General features: G+C 41.4%; 1 protein-coding gene across 2 annotated transcripts in view; it reads right to left on the reverse strand.

The window, feature by feature from the left end:
- Positions 1 to 313: 313 nt before the first annotated feature.
- CPM (carboxypeptidase M) overlaps positions 314 to 23,030 on the reverse strand; it is a 79,796-nt gene continuing 57,079 nt past the window's right edge. Inside the window, exons 3-8 of one of the 2 annotated variants that reach the window (XM_032796515.2) lie at positions 20,619 to 20,791; positions 17,644 to 17,828; positions 17,220 to 17,390; positions 13,691 to 13,843; positions 3,028 to 3,176; positions 314 to 963 (exon numbers count right to left, since the gene is read on the reverse strand). In XM_032796515.2, coding sequence (XP_032652406.2) covers positions 730 to 963; positions 3,028 to 3,176; positions 13,691 to 13,843; positions 17,220 to 17,390; positions 17,644 to 17,828; positions 20,619 to 20,791 — 1,065 coding nt within the window. In that variant the 3' untranslated portion in view covers positions 314 to 729. The remainder of the gene's footprint in view (positions 964 to 3,027; positions 3,177 to 13,690; positions 13,844 to 17,219; positions 17,391 to 17,643; positions 17,829 to 20,618; positions 20,792 to 23,030) is intronic. The other variant, XM_075066340.1, reaches the window with a different exon arrangement.

The raw sequence follows: 23,030 nt of genomic DNA on the forward strand, positions 1-23,030 counted from the left end.
TTACTAAAGGTCTCGGGGCTTTTCCCTGCTTACCGTGCACCCACATCCAGTTCGATTGCGACCAAGAGCGGTCAGTGGTGCACTGCTGGGATACCCTAGGAGGCCAATAATGTCGATTTCCGGCCACCTAACTAATCGAGTTATCACTATCGAATTTAGCGCTACTCCTCTCGTCTGGGAGGAGTTCCGAAATCGATTTAAGGAGCCGTTTAACTCGATATTAATGACGACGTCATGTGAACGGGTACAGCGTTAAATCGGTATATCGGCCATTAAACCGATTTAAAGTCGCAGTGTAGACTTGGCCGTCAAGTGTTAATGAAGAGCTTACCTGGACTTCAGAAGGCAACTAATCGGAAGAGTTACACAGTGTGGGGGATGACCCTGTTTTCAGGTGAAGATCAAAGGTCTTGGTCTGGTATATCTGGGGTGCAGACAGACACCTGAGCTACCTTCAACTTGTGAAGATAAACCTGCTGCAAGCTTAATCTTGTGAAAGGGGGATGGATTTCAGCATTATTCTGGTATATTTAAACAGTTAAAACATTTATTGATTGTCCAGCCAACATTTTAAAAATATAGTAAACTTGGTTAAAAAAAAATCCTAGGTTTCAATTATACAATAATATACACTCTTTTCAAATACAACTTTTAGCTCTTAAAAAACACATTTGTGCATTGATGTGCTAGAGATAATGTCTTCAAGTCTCACCTAATTCATTCTTGGCTTTATTTGAAAACTGTATACAAAACAGTCATTAAAGCTAAGAAATGCAAAGTAGGTTTTACTGCTGCTGAAATGCTTTCAAAATCCTGATAAAGAGGTTTGGTAGGGCATGAAGCATCTCTTGCTAGGGTGGAGATCTCTGAGAAAACAAAGTCATATTTCAAAGCACTGAAGTTTTCAGGACCATTTGGTACGAGCAGTGTCTTTAATATTGATCCAGATCCGGGTGCTGTAGCCTAAGGACAAACAAGAAAATGTTCTTACTAGCTTGTTTAACATGTTAGCTCTAGTCATTTTAGTTCAAAATATGTGTAAAGTAAATTATGTGAGTGCTTCTTTGCGTCTAATGCAGAGATTGGATGTTGTGCTCCTCCTGTGTAGATTGTGAAAGTAAAGATATAGAATGAACATTAAATGAGAAGGGTGAGAAATATTTTACACAAGTTTGTCTATTTGCAATAACATTGCCGATAACAGAGGAGAAAACATACTAGGTATCTCTTGGCAATTTTTTCACAGAGAACAAAAGGGATTTAGTTAATTTTGCTTTAGCTGGTTTATTGGCTAATGATGAATGAAGAATTAACTATTGGATGACTCAAATTATCAAAGCAAAAGAAATGAAGTCTGCATTGAGTGAGCTGAAGTAAGAATATTTTGTTTGATTAAGATGCTAAGGACAAGAATAAGTGCTGGGTAGAACTCAGAATGTGTTTGTCCATATTGGATGGAAATATCCACAGGGAATAATAAATATTACCATGAACTCTGACATCAGTCAGGATTTCTCCTTGCTGCTTGTTGCATGTATTAACAGTTAGATGGGAGTCTCTGCCTTGCATAGGCCAAACAACTAGAGTCAACAATTGTCATTCACTTTGCTGGCTGTAGGTTGGGAAGTGTATGTATTTCTTTTTTAAAAATGAGATTCTATTCTTCTGAAAAGTGACTGTATAAAAATGGCAGCTTCTTAGTCAGTCAGTCCCCTCACAAGGTGCAGAGTCATATCTGTTAACTTAAGTGATATGTTTACTCTTGTAACTCTGCGGAGTCAACACAGCTAAGACTGAGTGAGCAGTGGATTTTATTCTATCTTGTAACTTAATACACATTTCTGTTAATTTACAATTAGTTAAATCTATGAAACTCTTTTGAAGAGCTAAGAGATGCAGTCAAAGGCCTCAGTTGGCCTGCAAAACCTATCAGTTGTGGTGATGCATTAGAAGGAAAAATCCAGCTTCACTTCCAGATCCCCAATATAAGTTTACAGGGCTGGTTGGTAGAAAAAAAATCTTGTCACTTGTAAACAGACATCTGATGCGAAAATCCACTGAAGCAATAAGTAAGGTTATGATTTAGTCACGGATGTCATGGAATCCATGACTTCTAGCAACCTCCGTGACTTCAGCCTGCGGTGGTTGGGAGCTGCTGAAGGCCTGTCATGTTACTGCCTAGATATTAGGCTTTAGAAAATGCTGATAGTTTGTCCAACTTTGCATTCCTTTTAGAAAATAGAATTTTCTGTACTGATTTTTCTCATTCAAATGTGCAAATATGGCTCTGCATACACAATGAGAAGGTGCCGTTTTTTTACAGTCACTTTTCAGAGCAGCACCATGCCTCAACTGGAAACATTGGAAATAGGCAGGTTTAGCTGCATTTTTAAATATTTTTGATGGATACTATTGATGGTTTTTTTAATCTTTTTTTTTTAGATTTGACAAATTGTCAACCTGTCAAAACACAGAAAGTAAATATCCTTAAATCAAGTTCTAATAATTTCTTAAGCAACATTTTTCTCTTTTTGCGTCTAATTTTGATGATCATTAATAGAAATAGTTTTGGTTGGGGTTGTATGTGTATGATGAAATCAACATTTATTGACACCCAATAAAAATCTAATCCTGCTCACCCTAGAAATATGCAACTACTATTTAAAAGGCCTCTGAATGAAAGAGATTTTATTTTGTCATGCCAGTCCTTGCCATTCCCCCTCCCCTTGTACTGTATCCACATGAGGCTTTTTGTACTTCTCACCTACTCACTTTTCAAAAAGTTATGGGTATTGCCAAATGCTAAATTGATGAATATTGATTTGATTATATTACCAAGAGGAGAATGGCTGTTTTCAGCAATTAGGGGAACCCCCTGCCCTGCGTAGACACTGTACATTTATTTTATTAAAACAATCAACAATCCAAACCCCAACACCTTAATTTTATAGGATCCTGTCTCTAGCAATTTCAAGAACTCTCTGAACATAATTTAGAAATGAAGGCTTAGCAGAGTAGTCATCTTACATTAAGCACATAGCTTCCAGGCAGGAGGAGAAGGTAATATTCTCCATGTTGATTGGTTCTATAAGGACAGATATGTTCCCTTCCTTTGGCTTCAACTATTACATTTGGTATAGGCTGTCCATGCCTGTCAAGAACTTGACCTTTGACACCTATGAGGCAGGGAGAGAGTATGTAAATGTGATTGTTGGTTTCACTTTCCGGTCTGGAAAAGCCAGTTTTTTCATCGTTCATTGCAGCATATGCTTGTTTCATTCATTTCCTCCCAAAACTAGACACAGAATTGTTAGTTCTTAATCATTTACCTTCCATCAAGTTAAAATGCACCAGTGTCAGCTTTTCTATCTCATTCTCTAAAGATACAATTTCATAGTTTACACTGATGTTGCTGCACCTGTTCTCTACGGAAGAACTTGCTTAAATCTCTTTTATACCCTTGAATTTTATTTACCTAGCTTGAAACAAAACAAAAAAACTCATTTACCCTGTTGGTGTGGTCAAACATTGCTTCTTGACTAGCGTTTCAAAGAGGCAGAGTAGTAGCATATATTTACTTATATTTTAGTCCTCCCAAATCTTCTAACACACCAGATTTCCAAGAATGAGCAGTTTTGTTAACTGACTTGTCTGCAGCAGCTAGTTGAGACAATATTGATGAAGTGTTTTTAGCTCAGTTTCTGCTATTTGTCAATATATTTAATTAAAAAGGTATAATTTTGGCTCAGTAGCAACCTTGCCACTGTGTAAAGCTTGTGGGTTCAGATACACTCACCCAATCCCATGTTATTGGTGGTTTGTTTTTTACTTATCTTGTTCAATGAAACCCACAGGTTGAGCAATCCTACTCTAAGGTTTAAACAGTGCTGTATTAAATCCAGATTTCATTGTACGTGTGTGTCTTCCAATCTGTTAAAATTAATGAGTAAAGTCTAGCCTATCAACCACCTTTCAATAATCAAGGATCATGGGCAAAAGGCTAATGGGTATCTCTTGCTCCAAATGACTGCAACAATAAATAACACTACCACCATCTGTTACAGTAAAAACAACAAAACCCCAATACAGCAAAGGCTCAGTTTTCCCTTTTGATGTTACATTTTTTTTCTTCTTAGTTACAGGTTAATTTTGAGGTTGGTCACCTCAAATTTATTGCAATTTCCTTTTATTCTGCTTTAGGACCCATGCAGGCAGCTTCTGCCTCAACCATCCCACTCCTCCCCTGCATCTACCACCATACACACACTTCCACTAAAGAACTCAACACTGTCATCTGGGATAGTGGTTGCCATGAAAAATTTGGTTGCCATGAGTCACTTCCCACCACTCTCTGTTGCTAAGCATGTGCAGATAAATGTATAACCAGTGTTTACCTAGTTTATAAAGCCTTTCAGATGCTCATTTTTCCTCTTTGCAAGCTCTAAAGATTATTTTGCCAATAGGGTAACAGGAAGCAGTCAGTCTGTTAAAAGTGCCAAAGAAAAGGCACATAGGTCAGTTCTGAATGCAGAGAAGGTGCTATGACAATTAAGGAAAAGGAGACATTAAGTTGTAAAACTGAGAGTTAGAAAATGAACCAAATTTAGCAGTGACATTAGGAATGTAAGCAGGAAAGTATGGTAACTGGCACCGATTTGACAGTGTGTGTATAAAATTAATAATTGACACTGATCGTGTATTTTCTAAGGACCAGATTCATTCCAAGTGTAAGCAGGTACATTCCTCCCATTCCCCATATGCAAGTGGAGGAAAGCTATATAGACATAAGACACCTTTATAGTAGTATAACTGCATTCACACTAGGGGTTGTACTGGTATAACTCTTTCAGTGAAATATCATACTCCTAGCCGATTCAGAATCTTAGAAATGACGGGCTAGAAGGGACTCGTGAAGTCACCAAGTCCAGACCTCTGCATTGTGGCAGGACTAAGTAAACCTACACTATCCCTGACAGGTGTTTATCCTTCAGGGATGGCGATGTCACAACCTCCCTTGGAAGCCTATTCCAGAACTTAACTACCCTTATAATTAGGCAAAACTTTCTAACATCTAACCTAAATCTCTTTTGCTGTGAATTAAACCAGTTACTTCCTGGCCTACCTCCAGAGGACACAGAGGATTGATCCGTGGCCTCTATATAGCAGCCCTTAACTTGAAGATTCTTATCATGTTCCCCCCTCAGTCATCTCTTTTTAAGACTAAACTTGTTTTTTTAACCTTTCCACATAGGTCAAGTTTTCTAAACTTCTTATAATTTTTGTTGCTCTCATCTGGACTCTCTTCGGTTTGTCCACATCTTTCCTAAATTGTGGTGTCCAGAACTGGACACACTATTCCAACTGAGGCCTCACCAGTGCCAAATAGAGTGGAAGTGTATGTCTGACATACAGCACTCCTGTTAATACCCCCCAGAATTATATTCATATTTTTTGCAGCTGCATCACATTGTTGACTCATATTCAATTTGTGATCCATCATATCCCCTCGATCCTTTTCAGCAACACAACTGCCTAGTCAGTTATTCCCTATTTTGTAATTGTGCATTTTTTCTTAAGTGTTGTAATTTGCATTTGTCTTTAATTTTGTTGATTTCAGAGCAATTTTCCGGTTTACCAAGGTTGTTGTGAATTCTAATCCTGTCCTCCAAAGTGCTTGCAACCCCTCTCAGCTTGAAGCCATCCACACATTTATAAGCATGTTCTCCACGTCATTCATGACAATACTGAATAGTATCTGACAAGGACTGCACCCTGTGGGACCCTACTAGATGGCCTGGACTCTCCCTTTTCCAGTCCCCCAAGCAGGCTGCCTAGCTTCCAGCGACCTGACCTCGGCCACCTCTGTTGCTCTCCCTCATCTTTGTCCTGCTTCCCAGGCAAAAGGTGTCACCTGGTCGCACCCCCCTCCTGGGTCTCAGGTTACATTTGCGTGGTCAGCTGGGCAGCCTCACCTGCCCTGAGGGCCTGAGCAAAAATCACACCCCCAATTCCCACCACCAAAATATTGGTGCAGTACACAGGGAAACGGCAGTACACGTAGTATTAGTATAGGGCAGTAAGACTCACATGCAACATAACAAGATGAATAAAACCCCACTTCGTCACACCTTGTAACCCTGTTATCCTCTCAGTGCTTACAAAGTAGTTTAATAATTTGTTCCAATATCTTCCCAGCTATCAAAATTAGGCAGACTGGTCTATAATTTCCTGGGTTCTCTTTGTTGCCCTTTCTAAAGATAGGTACTGTGTTTGCCCTTCTCCAGTCCTCCATGAGCTCTTAACAATAATTGTTAATGGTCTGAGCTTGCTTCAGCTCGTTCCTTAATTACTCTAGGATGAATTTCATCGAGCTCTCCCAATTTGAATACATTGAATTTATCTAAATATTCTTTAACCTGGTGTTTCCCTATTTTGGCTTGCACTTCCTTCCCCCCACCAGTGTTGTCAATAGTAATTGTGTTCAATAGCTGGGCACCATTAACCTTCCTAGTGAAGACTGAATGAAGCATAATAGTCATTAAACAGTCTTCCTGATGTCATCAGTTATTAGCGGGCCTTCCTCACTAAGTAGAGGAGCTACACTTTCCTTTGTCTTTCTCTTGCTCCTGCTGTATTTAAAGAACCTCTTCTTATTGTCTTTTATGTTGCTTACTAGGTGTAATTCATTCTGTACCTGAGCTTTTCTGATTTTCTCCCTATATACGCATGCTATTCTGTTGTACTCCCCTTTAGCAGTTCATCCATGTCTCCACTTTTGCAGGATTCCTTTTTGATTTTCAGGTCATTAAAGAGCTTCTGATAAAGCCATATTGGACTCTTACTGTTCTTATCTGTCCTTCACATGGAGATAGTTTGCAGTTGGGCATTTAATATTGTGTTCTTGAAAAACTACCAGCTGTCCTGAACTCCCCTTTCTCCCTTAGATTTTCTTCCTATGGGACTTTACCTACCAGTTTTTGAAGTCTGCTTTTTTGAAGTCCGTTCTCCTTATTCTGCTGCTTTCAGTCCTTCCTTGCCTTAGAATTGTGAAATCTGTCATCTCATGATCACTTTCACCCAAATGGCCTTCCCTCTTCAGATTTACAACCAATTCTTCCCTGTTGGTCAGTCTAAAATGGCTATCCCCTGGTTACTTCCTCCACTTTCTGAAACAAAAAGTTGTCCCCAGTACATTCCAAGAACTTACTGTAAATTTTGTGGTTTGCTGTATTAATTTTCCAACAGATATCTGGGAAGTTAGTCCCCCATTACTACTCCATCTTGTGTTTTGTGTATTTCTGTTGTTTGCTCTAGAAATACCTCCTCATCTTGATTTGGCGCTCTATGACGTCATGCCCATTTTTTCCCTTTTTTCTTTACCCAAAGACTTTCAACTGCTTTGATGCTTCCCTCCTTCTGGTCCCCAGAACAGTTATACCAGTTGTAATTATGTATGTAGAGTCCCATTTCAGACAGAGATGCAGTATAAAGTAGGGCCATCCAAACTTTTACTCAGCTGAGGGACCATAATAAGAATGGCTGCAGCATTCAATTAGCAAATTTCAGGCCCTTTCACCTTTAATAGGGAAAGTATGGCCAGTGGATAGAACATAAGAACAGCCCTACTGGGTCAGACCAAAGGGCCATCTAGCCCAGTATCCTGTCTTCCGACAGGGGACAGGTGCCTCAGGGGGAATGAACAGAACAGGTAATCATCAAGTGTCGCTCATTCCCAGCTTCTAGTAAACAGAGGCTAGTGACACCATTCCTGCCCATCCTGGCTAATAGCCACTGATGGACTTATCCTCCATGAATTTATCTAGTTCTTTTTTGAATCCTGTTATAGTCTGGTATAGAGTTCCACAGGTTGACTGTGCACTGTGTGAAGAAATACTTCCTTTTGTTTGTTTTAAACCTGCTCCCTATTAATTTCATTTGGTGCCCCACTAGTTCTTGCGTTCTTTACTCATTTACTTTCTCCACACCAGTCATGATTTTATAGACCTTTACCATGTCCCCCCCAGTCATCTCTTTTTCCAAGATGAAAAGTCCCAGTCCTATTAATCTCTCCTCTTATGGAAGCCGTTCCATACCCCTAATAATTTTTGTTGCCCTTTTCTGAACCTTTTCCAGTTCCAACTGATATTACAAGTCCTAGCCTGCAATGCTTTATTAGCATCTAAAGGCACATCTACACGGAGTTTTTTTGGGCATATGATTTTGCATATAAACTTTGGCAGAATAACAAATCCAAAATAAGCACTTACTTATGCTGAGATTGCTAGTTGCTGCAAGGTATTCTTGCCTATAAAATACTCCGACACTGTAGAACCCTGTGGGCTTCCCCTCATGTGCCACTGATACATTATGTAAGGGAAGGAAACCCATTTTGGCCATCTACTACACTGCTTATATTTTTCCTTGAAAGCAAAATATCTGTAGGCATCTAACTTATTTTAAAACTATTCAGAAAGATAAAATTATTTAGGCCTGTGCTTCTCAATCTTTTTGATACCAGGGAGTGACTTGCTGTCTTCCTAAGCCATATTAGGGTGATCTCAGGGATTGGTGCCGGTCCATAGACCGGTCATTGAGAAACAATGACTTTGACTATGTCTATACTATGAGCAAGGGGAGTGATTCCCAGCGGGCCTGTGTACACATACTCACACTAGCTTTCATCTGTGTGTAAGCAGAGTCAGGATGAGCACTACCCTGACATCTGGTGGAAAGAATTTCAGAGAGTGTATTTGCATAGGTACGCCTACCCCATCCCAGGTTGCCGAGCTGTGGGACTGTTTTGTGACAGAAATGATTCAACCTCAGTTGGGTGGTACTTGCTAGACAAGGGACATGGGTTCCAAAACCCAGTGAATTGAGAGAGGCTGGGGACAGATATCTGTGCCTGGTGGTGCAGCTGCCTTGTGAAGCCAAAAAGCACCAGTTCCACCTCCTCTTCTCTCCACTGTGGGATGTCAGAATTGATTTTTTAGTCTCTTAAAACTCTATATACAGGTTACTGAGTTGAACTCACTTTAGGCTAATGGTGCACTAGCACTGGGGCTCCCCTACTATGAGCTGAGATTGTTAAAGAGCTGAAATTACTGAGCTGAGAGCACTGAGTACTGTGCTAACTAGTGGGGGAGCCTGAAGCTATACTGTGGAACAGAGCAGCTGGTGGAGTGGAGCAGTTTGTGCAGACGGCTGGAGCGGATCATGGGACATCTGGTGGAGCAGAGCGGCTGGCAGAGCAGCCCACAGAGCGAGCGGAGCTGAGCAGTTTGCAGGGACAACCAGAGCAGCTCATGGGGCAGCTGGTGGAGCAGAGCAGCTGGCGGAGCAGAGCAGTTTGTGAGGATGGCTGGAGGAGCAGAGTGGAGCGGCTGGTAAAGCAGGGCAGTTCGTGGAGAAGGCGGAAGCAGAACCCACGGAGAGGCAGGGCAGTTGGCCCCGGACCACAGCTCAAGCGCTGCTCCCCTTAATAAACCTACCCAGGACTGGGAAGGGAGGGACCCTCTAGCAAGAATAGACTCAGAAAATATGAGGCATAAGCAAATGACCAGGACAGAGAACTTTTGGACCTTGTGGGGACTTTGTGGGTGACTAGAAAGGGGTTGCTAGGACTCAAGAGCCCAGGGGAAAAGACACAGCCAATTTACCTTGGAGGTTAGGTCTTTTGCTAACACGGTTTGGTCTACGAGAACTCTAGGGAGGATAGTATCTCCAAATTTCAGTGCTTGTTGTTTATTTCATGTAATTAAACCTTTTCTGCTACACCGAGACTCTGTGCTTGCGAGAGGGGAAGCATTGCCTCTTTGAGGCACCTAGGGGTGGGTGTAAGATTTTCCCAGGTCACTGGGTGGGGGCTTGAGCTGGTATGGCATTGGTTATTGAAACGGAACCCCTGGATACTGAACCTGGCCCTTGTTGCTGCCAACTCAGAAGGGCAGAAGGGTTACATGTGTATGTGTACATGAGCAGGGACTCGCACTCCTAGGTCACAGTGTAGCTATAGTCTTAGAGTGCAAGCTCTTTGGGGCAGGAACAGTTTTTTTGTGTTTATACAATGCCTACCACAATGGGGTCTTGGACCATGACTGGGGCGCTACGGATCTATGACAAGTTTAAAGAGTAGGGTGTATTTCTGCCTGAGAATCCTGACAATTCCCTGCCCTCAGGTTTTCTTTATAACAAATTTTACAAACACGCTAATTCCGTAATACGCTATAAAATACATAAGTATGCTAACTAGAAATGTGCACCTATGGTTTCCTTCCAGGATATGGAATCAGGGCCCATATGAGCAGGACCCTATTTAAGCACTGTATGCCTATGCATTAACCCCCATATGAAAACTTGAAATAAACTGTTGCACAGGGAAATGTCTCGTGTGTGTGCTGTGGGTTGGTCTCTGTTAAATCACTGCTCGCTTCTGACCTCTTCCATTTAAAAGTTGCTGCCTTCTAGCACTGCCAGCCTTTGCCCACATGGGGGCAGAGTTGCTACATTTCACTTAAAAAAAAAATTTAATTCCTTCTTCCCCATGCTGCTTTTCTCTGAAGTGAAACCCTGTAACTGGCTTTAATTACTGAACATCCCAATACAAACTGCCATCTCTAATCCCACACAGCCCACTGTAAATTACCCAGGATCGCCTCATCCTTTGACGTGTGGGCATTACTTTTAGGTGCACCACATTGTGCAGAAAACTCATACTAAATCACAGTTCGTAGGTTTAGAAAGAAGTTTAATGAGGGTGAGTTCTGTGATATCTGTCCTATTCCCGGCTGAGGGAGAGGCTGGGAGAGTTCCATTGTGGTGACATGAGGCAATACTCCTTGAGTGATGAAGGCTTCTGCTCAGGTAGGGTGACCAGATGTCCCGATTTTATAGGGACAGTCCCAATATTTGAGGCTTTTTCTTATACAGAAGCCTATTACCCCCCACCCCCTGTCCTGATTTTTCACGCTTGCTGTCTGGTCACCTTATGTTCAGTCCTTGCTGGGCAAGCAGGGCAAATGTTCCTCTCTCTCCCCTTCACACTAGGGAGCATATCAGGAGCATAGGTGGACAGTTTCCTCAAGGGCTAATATCATAAGGCTGAAGTCTGTTGCAATGTTATCAAATCTTGCAATACTTCATGTCTGTCTTAGAGACACAGCTTCCAAGTTCATATTTTGTTTTGTTTTTAAATGAAAAGTAAGATTGCAGCCCACATGGTTGTGGAGAAAAGCTTGAAAACGTGACCTCAGTACATCCCAATTGCTTAGAAACCAGAAGGCAAAGAAAGACAACCCAAATTATTATTTTTTTTAAATCTTACTGCATTTAAGCTAATATCTTGGGATTTGTGGGGGGGGGGAAGGGAGGAGATGGGGCATGACTAACGAATAAGGATAAGATTGTTACGGAGGTCACGGAAGTCATGGATTCCATGACTTTCAGAGATCTCTATGACATTTTCTGCTTCAGCCATGGGGTACAGGAGCTGAAGCTGTCAGCCAGTGGGGACCCAGAGCCTTGAGTTGGCTTGGACAGTGGGGGAACCTGGAGCTCCCAGCCACTGTGAGTGGTGGGGGACACGGAGCTGCCGTCATGGCAGTGGCTGCTGAACCCCTTTTCCCCCCTCCCAGCAGGGCTCGGATGTCATCATCCCCCATCAGCCTCTCCCCTGCAAATTATTTTTAGTAAAAGTTAACAGACTGGTCTTGGACTTCTGTGAATTTTTGTTTACTGCTTGTGACCTGTCCGCGGCTTTTACTAAAAACAACCATGAGAACTTCTTAACCTTACTAATGAGTTTTGGCAATACCAGTTGCCAGCTGCTTCTAACTGGCTCCTAGTTCTGACACCTCGGTAAAGCCATAGAGGAGTGGGAGAAGTACTTGAGCCGTGCTCCTTCACCTGTGTGTGTGTGTTCTCTCCCTGTGCCTAGCTACTATAGATTCTGATCTCCTATGCCCAGTATTGGCTGTATGCCCCTCTCCGCACATGTCTCCATCAGAGCTGGACCCCCTGTAGATTTTAGATCCCAGCATCTCTCTAACTCCTTTTGCCTCCTGAGCCTGGAGGATGCAGGCAGAGGCTGGGATATTTGTCTGACTCCTCAGAGGACCCTGTTCTGAACACTGCCCACTGGTGTCCACTTCCCAGAGACTGGTTGAACACAAGTCTCTATTTTAGGTGACTTCAGTTCTGTAGCTGCTCTGCATATAGGAGCATCATAGAGATCAATGGGAAGATCTGTGCAGAGAACAGCTGCAAAAATGGGCCCTCTGTGTGGTCACTGGCTTACGAAGTTTTAATCGATACGTTGAAACCTGGATGGCTGTCAGGAATGAGGAAGGCAGATTAATTCTGCTCTTAATAGCTCCAGGAACCTAAATGAAGCAAACCCACAAAGAGTAAGCCCCATCCTTTTCCCATTTGACACAAATGATATGTTTTGTCAGTCCTCATTTAAAAAAGCTTTTTCATAAATGTCTCTTAGAATGGCTGCATCTTTCCACAGATTTCTATTTTAATCAATGCTAGTCATTGCTCACTGCCCCAATAGGCGTGAAAGCTGGATGTATGTGTTTTGACTGCTATGTGTCACTACTGTGACCATATCTATCCAACTTGGATTAAGCTAGATACAGTAAAAGCTTTGTTATCCAACATGTTGAGGGAATGGGGGGTGCTGGTTAGTCAAAAATTCCGGTTAACTGAGTTATACTTACCAATGGAGGAAGGGAGTTTGGGTGCAGGAGAGGTTGTGGGACACGGGCTCTAGGAGGGAGTTTGGCTGTGGATGAGGCTCGGGGCAGGGGGTTGGGGCGTGGGAGGGGTTTTTGAGTGTCAGATCCTGGTGGTGCTCACCTCGGGCAGCTCCCTGCAAGTGGTGACATGTCCTTGCTGCTCCTAGGCGGAGGCACGACCAGGTGGCTCTGGGTGCAGGCACTGCCTCCGCTGCTCCCATTGGCCATGTTTCCTGGCCAATGGGAGCTGCGGAGCCAGTGCTTGGGGTGAGGCAGGGACAGCACACAGAGACCCCATAGCCAATCCTCTGCCTAGGAGCAGCAGGGACATGTCGCTGCTTCTGGGGAGCCATGCAGAGCCAGGTAGGGAGCCTGGCATCCCTACTGAAGATTTGAACTTGGAGGTATCAGAAATGCCAGTTTCTAGAGCTTTCTGTTTGGTAAAGTGCCAGATAACACAGCTTTGACTGTAAATGGGTCTGTTCGCATACACTTAGTTTGGAGATTCTCTCTTTTCTCAAACCCCAATCTCAGGTTAAATGGGGCTCACCTACATCACTCAGTTTTTTAAAAAATGTTTGCATTTTTCTTCAGAACCATCTATGAACGAATGCATTCACAATCTAATATTCCAGATGTCACAGTTGCTTCTGGGCAACATTCTCTGTCTCACTATCCTCCCTTAGCCACCATCATGCTCACAAGATTGTTTCTAAAATGAGGATGGCGCACACAGCTCTCTGCTACATCCGTCTCTTAATTCAGCAAGAATCAAGAAAAAACGGATTTCATATTGAAAGGCAAAGTTCCTTATAGAAGTAGTTCTTTTGGTTCTAGCCTGTTGCTGGAGAGCCTGTTACATGTCCATGTCCATGTTGTTACTGCAGCTGACCCTACACACTGTATTGGAAGTTGAGCAGATGAAATTCAAAATACAAAAGCCTACCCACCGAGATGAACTTGTTTAATGTATTCAATCAAAGCAGCTTTGTTGTCATTCCAGAAGGCCTGAAGTTGACTTGCTGGTGGATATTTACAGCATGACAACTCCAATGTAATTTCAAAACATTGTCCCCAGATGTAGTTGTAATCCTGCATCCCACCTAAGAAAAAAAATTCTTTGATTATTACAGCAAGAGCCACTGAGTAAGAGCTAGAAATGGACTAGGAGACTTGCAACTTTTTCTAAACTCTAGCCTTCTTGAAGCATTTCCTTCATTTCCATGATGCAAGGGCAATTCAGTTAGACAAATTACCACAAATTGGGAAGTACAATTGTTTTTTAATCCCATAGTCAGTTAGATTTATGATCCCCCGTGGAAAACCTGCTTACTTAAAAAAAACCACCACCCCAAAGTGCAGTGGAATTACTAGAATGAGGCTATAATAATGGTTGAGAAAGGGGACCCTTTGATTCAAAACTTCTCGTCAACTACTTGTATCTATAAGGGAGACACAAAATTATATTCTGGCACTAAGTTTGTCATGCTCAGTTGTGCCTCAAAATCCTTTTAGTCATTTGAATTATGAATGTGGGGAAAATGTGATTTTTTTTTTTTTTTTTTTTACAATAAGAAAATTGTTCAGGTGTGGGTTTTTTTGGCATGCTGAGGACCAAAGTGAATTGATTTAAACAGGGAGGATACACTATATCTTACACGTATTTATCTAAGCAATGATTTAGCTTAAAATACATTTATTCAGTATTTTAGTTTTTACACATTTTATTATGCTAGAAAATGACAAATGATATCTTATTTACTAGATTTATTTTTATTTTTTGTGTGTGTCAAATTATTTGGATGGAAACTGGAATTAAATTAGAAATTCACAAACAGCATTTAGATGTTTTTTATTAGTTAAATAAAACTTACTGTAAATGTGCTGGACACAAAAGAAAATATGTATTTTTATCAAAGCATGTTCTGCATTTAAAACTGATTTATTAAACAAAGAAAGTATTATCTGTAGTTCATGAACTGAAATGATTGTTTCTAGTCACTATGTCCTTCAAGATTTTAGAATTAGTAGATCTCACTCTCTCACACTGAATTTTTATTCATAGATTGGAAGAGGAAAACAAGCTTCCATGTTTTTTCAACTCCTAATTGATTTCTTAACTTTGAATTAACTAGCTAATGAACTGAACTACATGAATAAACTGAAATGAAGAAAATATTCTCTACAACTTCAGAAGAGATTACTGCTGGACTAGCACTACAACAATCTCTGGTTCCAGGTGCTAAGCCAATGGCTTCCACCACTTCAGTGGTTTGACTTCCTTTAAAACTTTGGTAGTAAACAGGTTTGAATATATTTTTTATTTAAATGCTTTAAATAGGTTATAGTAAGTTTGGACTAAACATAGGTTGTCATAATTTCAAATTTAATTTTGTGTGTTTATTTTTAAAAATAAAAAGGTATTTAATTTAAATAAAATTCCATTATATATATTTTAATATAATGATTTGTATCCACCCTGCTGTAGTACTTTGGTTTTAAAAACCTGGATTTGGCATTTGCAGTATGGAGAACTCTGGGAGGAATGTAGGCTTTGACAAGCTTGGGAGAAGACTGGTTGAGTAGTTGAAAATAGTTTACTAAACACGTGTAGTGTCACTTTTTGTAGTGATTCTAGTACACAGAATGTGGTTATTCAGGTGTGTATATCTGGTTATTTACACATGGATATAAATAGGGGTGAATTTGTTTCAGTGATTAGACATGAAGACGTTATGTAAATGTGAAACTGGTTCTTTCATTTTTAAACAAAAGGAGAGAGATTTTTTTATCTCAGCTACACCAGATGAACTGTACTGATAACTGGAGTTACACTTGATTTATACAAGCATAGCAAAGATAATAATTTGGCACAGAGTTCATCATATATGTATGTGCATCTATGTTAATGCATAAAAATTAACCTCTTCCCTCTCAATTTGTGTATTGTAGGGGTGGGGGTGACGGAGCACGTGCAAATGAAGGAGATGGACTTGTGGTGTTTTTTGAATGGGGAAAAGCTGGCCTGACAGCAGAAGGCGAGGGGAAACCTTTGTGGCAGCTTGTCAATAGACAGATAGCTGTGCCAGCTGGTTAAGGAGGAGCTCTGAAGAGATGTGACAGATTGACAATGTTTTGGACAAACTTAATTTCATAAAGAAACTTTACTGCATTAAGTATAATACCTTTGGGGCCACTGTATTAAAAATGCACGTTTATGTACTATTGTGGAATTGTATGGAACTTTGTTAGCCAGAAGACGCAATTAATGCAATATGAGGAACTTCAAAGGACCTTTTGGAACAATGCATGTAAAGTGGATTTCCTAGGAAATACCTGGGAGTAAGGGGAATGCAAATGACCCATTGGAATCCATCCCTTTGAACTTATGCCCTTGGCAGAGAAACCAAGTGTCTGCTAATTACCTGCTCCTGGAAACTCCAGATCAAAGATCCCTGAACTGTATAAGGGGTGGCCTAAGCGAGTCATGAGTGTGCTTGTTCTGAGCTGAAGCTGTGATGAACTTGAAACCGTCAGGAAATCCCTTGGGTGGGGTTCTGAAGGATTGCTCCTGCCAGAGCTCATGGTAGGGTTGAGGTGAACTCTAGTTAATTAATTAGTATGTGTGTAGGTTCTTTTATTGTTTTTGATGTTTTCTCTGTAGTGCTTTTATCTTAATAATAAAATAGGAAGTGCTAGGTGGTTAACTTACAATTGTTACTGATCCCTGTTAGTCTCTGAAGAGAGGCCAAGAGAAGCTTGCTCTGAGTGCCTGTCTTTTACTGATGATAACAACATGGGAGGGATAGCTCAGTGGTTTGAACATTGGCCTGCTAAACCCAGGGTTGTGAGTTCAATCCTTGAGGGGGCCATTTAGGGATCTGGGGCAAAAATCTGTCTGGGGATTGGTCCTGCTTTGAACAGGGGACTGGACTAGATGACCTCCTGAGGTCCCTTTCAACCCTATGATTCTAAGGCAGAGAACTGTTCAGCCTGGAGATATCTTGGTCAGAAGGGAGAGAGATGCACCCAAGAGAGGTGACAGCCAGGGGAGATGGAAGCCAGAGAGCAGGTGCCCTTGCTGGACCACAGAGGGGGAGTACAGGTGCAATTGCCCTGAACTGTGACAGGTGCTATGCTGGCTGATGGAGCAGTAAAAGAGCCTGGCTTAAGGGCAGGGAGGAGCTGAAGACCCAGCCAGTGGAAGCTGACCCATTAACTTGGGTTAGCTGACATACTGGTACATGCTGGATGCTCCACAAAAGCTTGGGTCCTGAAGTGCCCAGATTAGTATGTGCAAACACAATGGATAGCTCAAGTTAATTAACAATCAGCTCACTTGAGTTAAACTCTAGCATGGACAAGTCACAGAACTTTTGCTGTCAAGGAATGCAAAGGCGTGTTTTAGCAAGTACATGTTGGAGAATCAAATAAAAGCAGTGGAGATCAGAGAAAATTGGAAAACACTGAAATTTTTACCTTGCAGTTGGTACCAGGCATACCCATTTGTAATGCCATATGGAAAGACTGGTTTATTCCCACATTCATTCCCTTTGTACATGCTGGCATGGTTGGAAGAGTAGGTTTTTGCAAGGTGTACGAAAACATCATCATCTCGTGATCTGCTATAGCCTTGTAAAGAGCCAGTAGCTGTATAATAGAGATGGCCATGGTAAAAGCCAAGTTATTGTTAAAACACACAAAATATTGTCTTACATAAAAAATATGAAGCCCCCAAACCTAAACATCAGTTTGTGTGATCCAGTGAAACTGTACTATCAGTGTATCAGTGAGCTCGTGTAAGTCTAGTGCTTCTCTTCAACACATCAGGCATTTTGTTTTGCTCATACTGAAGCAGGCAGAAAAAACTGGACCCAAATAAGAAACACAGATATTAGCTTACCTGGGTTACCGTTATCAAATGTATAACTAGCAACCAGTGCTCCACCATGCAAGTTAGCTGAAAGAACAAATGTCTCATTTTGTATCCAGTTTATCACTGCTTGAGTCTCTGGCTGGATTGTGACATTGTTACTGTTGAAAACATCAGGGAAATTCCTATTCAGATCTTCCCCATTCTTATTGAACCTGTGAAAGAGAAAATACAGTTCTATATTTGTTAATCTGTTGAATCTGAGTAGATTCACAATGCTTTGGATCTGTGTTAGTGACTATTGGGAACAGAGTTACTGGAACGGTACATGGAAAGAATGAGGATCACAAACTGTGTTTTCACAAATCATGAAATAGTGACTTTATTCTGCATTGTGTATGCTACTAGCCTCTGCCCACAATGGGCAGATTACTGTAGAGTAATTAATATATTTCCAAGTGGAAATATTGGGAGTGATGCTTGAAACATCACACAAAACATAGTAAAATGTAACATTGCATAAGCCAATGTGGAAGTAGGGAAAGAATTGACAGGGATTTGTAGGGGATCTTAATGCATGTCAATTTGTTAGCAAGAGTTAGGCTAGCAGTTAACAAGAGTTAGACCAGTTGTAACCAGAATGACGCGAGACTTGTAGAAGCGAGGATGGTGTGAGGCGAGTGGAAAAGAACTGTGTGAAAAGTTGTCACGACCTTGCACTAATAACCAAATATGTAGACTGGCGTCTTCTAGAAGTAAGAAAATAGATAGCAGATAGCCGTGTAAACAAAATGCAGCTGTTTGCTTATTATTGTCTTGTTTTTGCTGTTTGTCTGTTAACAAAGGTATAAATTGCTGTAATTGTTTACCTGTTGAGAGACCTGTCCGGGACTGGGGCGACTCTGTGTCCTAGGGCACTCCCTCCCTCTATTGCAATTGCTGGAGAAATAATAAAGTATTTGATTTTGCTGCACCCAAACAAAAAAGCGAGAACTAAGTTTTTCTCCAACACCAAATAAGGGAGTGTATGAAATAAAAGGGTGTGTCTTCTACTTGTTTAGAAAGAAACCATGACTCACACATGACTGCCAGTCATAATGCAGTCATCCCAAGCATGTGGCTACAAAAACTTTATTTATATTCAAAGCATTTTTTCCTCTGACGGTGTTTGAAATTCCAACCTGTGTTCAAGTGCTTATTTCTGCCTTTCTTTTCTCCACTAGGAGGACAGTCTACCCATCTGATTAATATTGAGCTTTGGGTGTTAATTTTTAAAAGTCTCATTAGCTTAGCATTAATCCTTTGGATGCTTCACTCAATGGAAAAAAAAGACCCACCCTCCATTTAAAGATTCTTAGCCCACTTGTTTCAGGAATAAATATCTACCTTATCCAAAAGCAGGGCTTACTCTAGTTCAATAAGGCGCCAAATCTCCTAGGTTGCCAAAGTGGCTATGACAGCCACAGCAAAAGACCCAAGAGAACCCAATTCTTAGTTACACAAGTAGTCCTGGTACAATCAGCACAACTACTTGCATGAATATGAGTTGCAGGATTGAGCACTTTGTTCTTCTCTACCTTCCCAATTTTGTTAATTTGTTCTCTGCCACTTAGCATTTCTCTTCCTTATACTTTTCCATTCTGTCTCTTTTTCTCTGGCTTTTTAAAATTGTCTGCCCTTTTTAGTCTCTGCAGGGTCACCAGCAATAACACTAGAGCATATAGGGGTTTGCAAAAGTGGCACAACGTTTATGTTTTCTTTGGCATCAAATACTTTGCCCACACAGAGCCAGCTGCCATTAGTGCAATATCCCTTGAAGCCAGGTCCATTTGCACAACCTCACCCACATTACTGAGACTGCTTTTAAATACTGCTTTGTAATTCTGCCTTTTGTTAGATGGGGCCTAGGGCTTTGTCTTCATTGGGAACTTGACAGTTCTCCTGCCAATGGTCTAGTACCACTGCAGCTATTGTGAACATGGATGCTAATATTTTTACCCTGTCTTAACTGGATAAAAGCAATATGGACAATGTACAAATGTAAAAATGCTGCAGGCAGTCTATGCTAGCAACATTGGAGCTAGACCAACCGTCAGACAATTGACAAAAAATTCTCAGTGGAGATGTGCTGTAAGAATACAGCCATCACTGCTTTAGAGGAAGCACTACACAGCACCTCCCCACCGATGCAGAGCTCTCTATAGCTGTCTGTTCCATCTTTGCCTAAAATTGCCCAGAGTAGAAATCAACTGAGACACCATAAGTGTTCTACTGCAGGGACGGGGTGGAATAACGTGTGCTTTTGTAGTGCATAAAACGTCTGGTTTTAATGTGAATTCTTAAATTTTCTTTCTTGGTGGGGCAGGTGAGGAGTGGAGGCTTTGCCCAGTTTGGCATTTGTATTGTTAAACACTGTATTCATTTATGTCTTCCCCCACCCCCAGCAAACAGATTCATTTTAAGTTTTCAATCTTCCACCTCATCTCAAAGAAGGGTTGGAGGCAGAGGGCATTCCGCCTGCCCCTGATTCTGAAAATTTGAGATTCTCAGTTGAAGTTAAGTCCTTGTGACTGTTTTTATCTTTTGGCATCTTGGGAATCCCAAGAAGATGTACTTTGAGTCAGAATCCAGAATAATCCAAGGTTAAAACCACTTAAAACCGATGATCATTCCTCTCTAGTTCAGAGCTGGTATTCCCTCTCTCCTCCTCGTACCCCTAGATCTTCAAGGGCACATGCATGCACACGCTTTCTCTCTCGCACACCCAGTGTCTGGCAGCTTTCTTCAAAGCAAAGCCCTGTGCCCCATTTCTTCAAAGCAAAGCCCTGTGCTCTTCTAAAGACTGTGGCCCAAAATATATCCGAAGTGTAGCTCCTAGGCTGTTCTATCCACCAAGTATGACCCAGCTGCTTGACTATCTATAAATGTTAGCAAAACAGATGACAACCTCCCTATTTACTGTCTCCTCTGCCCCTACCCTACCCTGAAAAAACACATATCCTTACCTTCCTTCTGAGTAATAACAATCATGCGTTGTCGTAGCTTCAAATCCATCCGGGTTCATTGATGGCATGATATGAATCCGCGTGCTATTGATTAGCCTTGTAACAACTGGATCACTCTTATCATTGGTCACCAGGAAGTCTATCAAATGGAGCAGCAGCTCCCTGCCAACTGTCTGTATTGAGAAGAACAGTTTTTATTTTTCAAGTCCACTGTGAAGAAAGGAAACCGCTCAACACGGTGCTTATTTGATCTGACAAAGGTAATATTGTATGATATAGACATGACACAAAACTATAATCATAAAACAAATGCACTGTGGTCAACATTATTTTGTTACAATTCTTGGCCTCTAGAAAATTAAATGTAATTTAATAGAAGAGAAAGAAATGAATGTGGAGCGGCCACTTTTAACAAGTGATTTTAAATTCAGATTGACTGCAGTTTCTTATGTAGTGGGAACTGAACTGTGCCAGCTACAATGATGTTTAAGTAGTATACAGATAGGGATTGTTTGTTTGAGACCCATCTTAGAACTATGCATTGTTAGCATGTTAAAATATTAAAATCATCCTATCAATGCAGGGTTGTCTGTACTAGGGAATTGCACTGTTGCATGGGGCAATATCTTCTTACTAGCCATCTTGTTTGGGTCCATACTGTGCACCATATCTACACACAACACACTATTCAACCACTGGTGTGCCTGTGGATTTCTGCACTGATCCCACAATGCCTTGGACCTTTCTGGGGCAGGTGCATAATGCCCTTGCCCAGGGGCCTGTTAATTCTGTCAGCAGCTTTGCACTGGGCCCTGTTTATTCTACCACAGAACACTGCTCACCCATATGGATACATAGCTTCCACACATCACTTGTCGGCTTTCAGCACTGCCACTCGCACATTATGGGCACAGTAAAATCACCACCACAACTGTGGCTTCCAGTAGTGGTGTACAGACTTATGTCATACATCAGCATTTGTAAAACTGTCAACATAACAATTTACAATAACTGCTACACTTCTTATTTAGTCACAAACTTCTACGGAATAAAGTATTCTGGTTTGGGCTAGTTCCTAACCAGCATTTTACATGGGATTTAGAACTATTCATTACAGGATTCTTGAAATATGATGTGATCTTTGCAGCAGTTCATGTATTGCTAGGCATCAAAATACCTAACTTAACTAGTCCCACAAGAGAGGATTTCTTCTTAAAAAGAAAATTCATTTCTTTTAAACTTAATCTCTTTAAAAACATAGAGGACCCCAGTAATAGTCACTGATGAGTTTGCCGGTTTGTCTTAAATTGTTGGTAATTATCTTCCTTGTCTGGTATATAAACAAAACACTCTGTTTTATGAATCCAGAAATTAGTAATAACTAAGGCCCTGACCTTGCAACAAACTCCTTAGGGGGAATGCCCAAAATAAGTCAATAGGGCTTTGTTTTGGTGCAGACCTCCATTCTCACGGACAGGGGTGAAAGTAACTTAATGGGGTTATGTTGCAGGGCGGCCGGGGTCCTGGGCAAGGTGGGGGGCGGGTGGCTCTGGGATCCCGGAAGAGACGGGGCCTCGGGTAGAAGGGGCAGGGCTGGGGCCAGACTCCCCCAGCCAGCCCTTTAGTGCCACCCGGCGCAGGGCTCAGGTGGTGATTTAAAGGGCCAGATGCCCCTTTTGCCCTCCCACATCCCATCAGTGGCCCTGCCAGTACAGACCACTGTGTACCGGTGCCCACTTTCTCAGTGGTACACTGTACCAGACTGGCTTCCTTTCACCTCTGCTCACAGAGCTCATAGCAGGATCAAAACCAAAAAAGAGAAGAAAGTAAATGCACTTTGTCACATTCCCCTACCCCCTATTCCACAAAATCAACAGTACTTAATAGCCCTCAGTTTTTGTGCAAATTATTTTATTACATGGCTCTGCAGTGTAGGAGTAGAATTTAAAAATAAGTTTATCGAAGAAGAGGAAAGTAGATGCTGAATGCTGAGTATTTAACAACGAGTGGACTTCAAAATACTTTTTTACTGATATGGCAGGGAAAGCTGTGTGCTTACACTGCAAAGAAAGTGTGGCACTATTCAAAGACTACAACTTAAAACTGGCATTTCGAGAGCAAACATGTATCTACATATAAGAACATGTCTGCCGAAGAGAAAGAAAAGCGCATTAGATGGTTACTCGAATGCAAAAGAGTAAAGTTTTTCACAAAGCTGTCCACAGCACAAGATGGAATTAGAAGAATGAGCTACATGATTGCACACAATCTCCAAAAACAGCAAACCATTCTCCGAGGGAGAATTTATCAAGGAATGTTTGGTTGACTCTGCTGTGATATTGTGCCCAGACAAGAAAAAGCACTTCGAAGACATTTCATTGTCAAGGTGAACAGTGGTGAGACGTATAGAAG

The sequence above is a fragment of the Chelonoidis abingdonii genome, chromosome 1, assembly GCF_003597395.2.
Source record: "Chelonoidis abingdonii isolate Lonesome George chromosome 1, CheloAbing_2.0, whole genome shotgun sequence".
NCBI lineage: Eukaryota > Metazoa > Chordata > Testudines > Testudinidae > Chelonoidis > Chelonoidis abingdonii.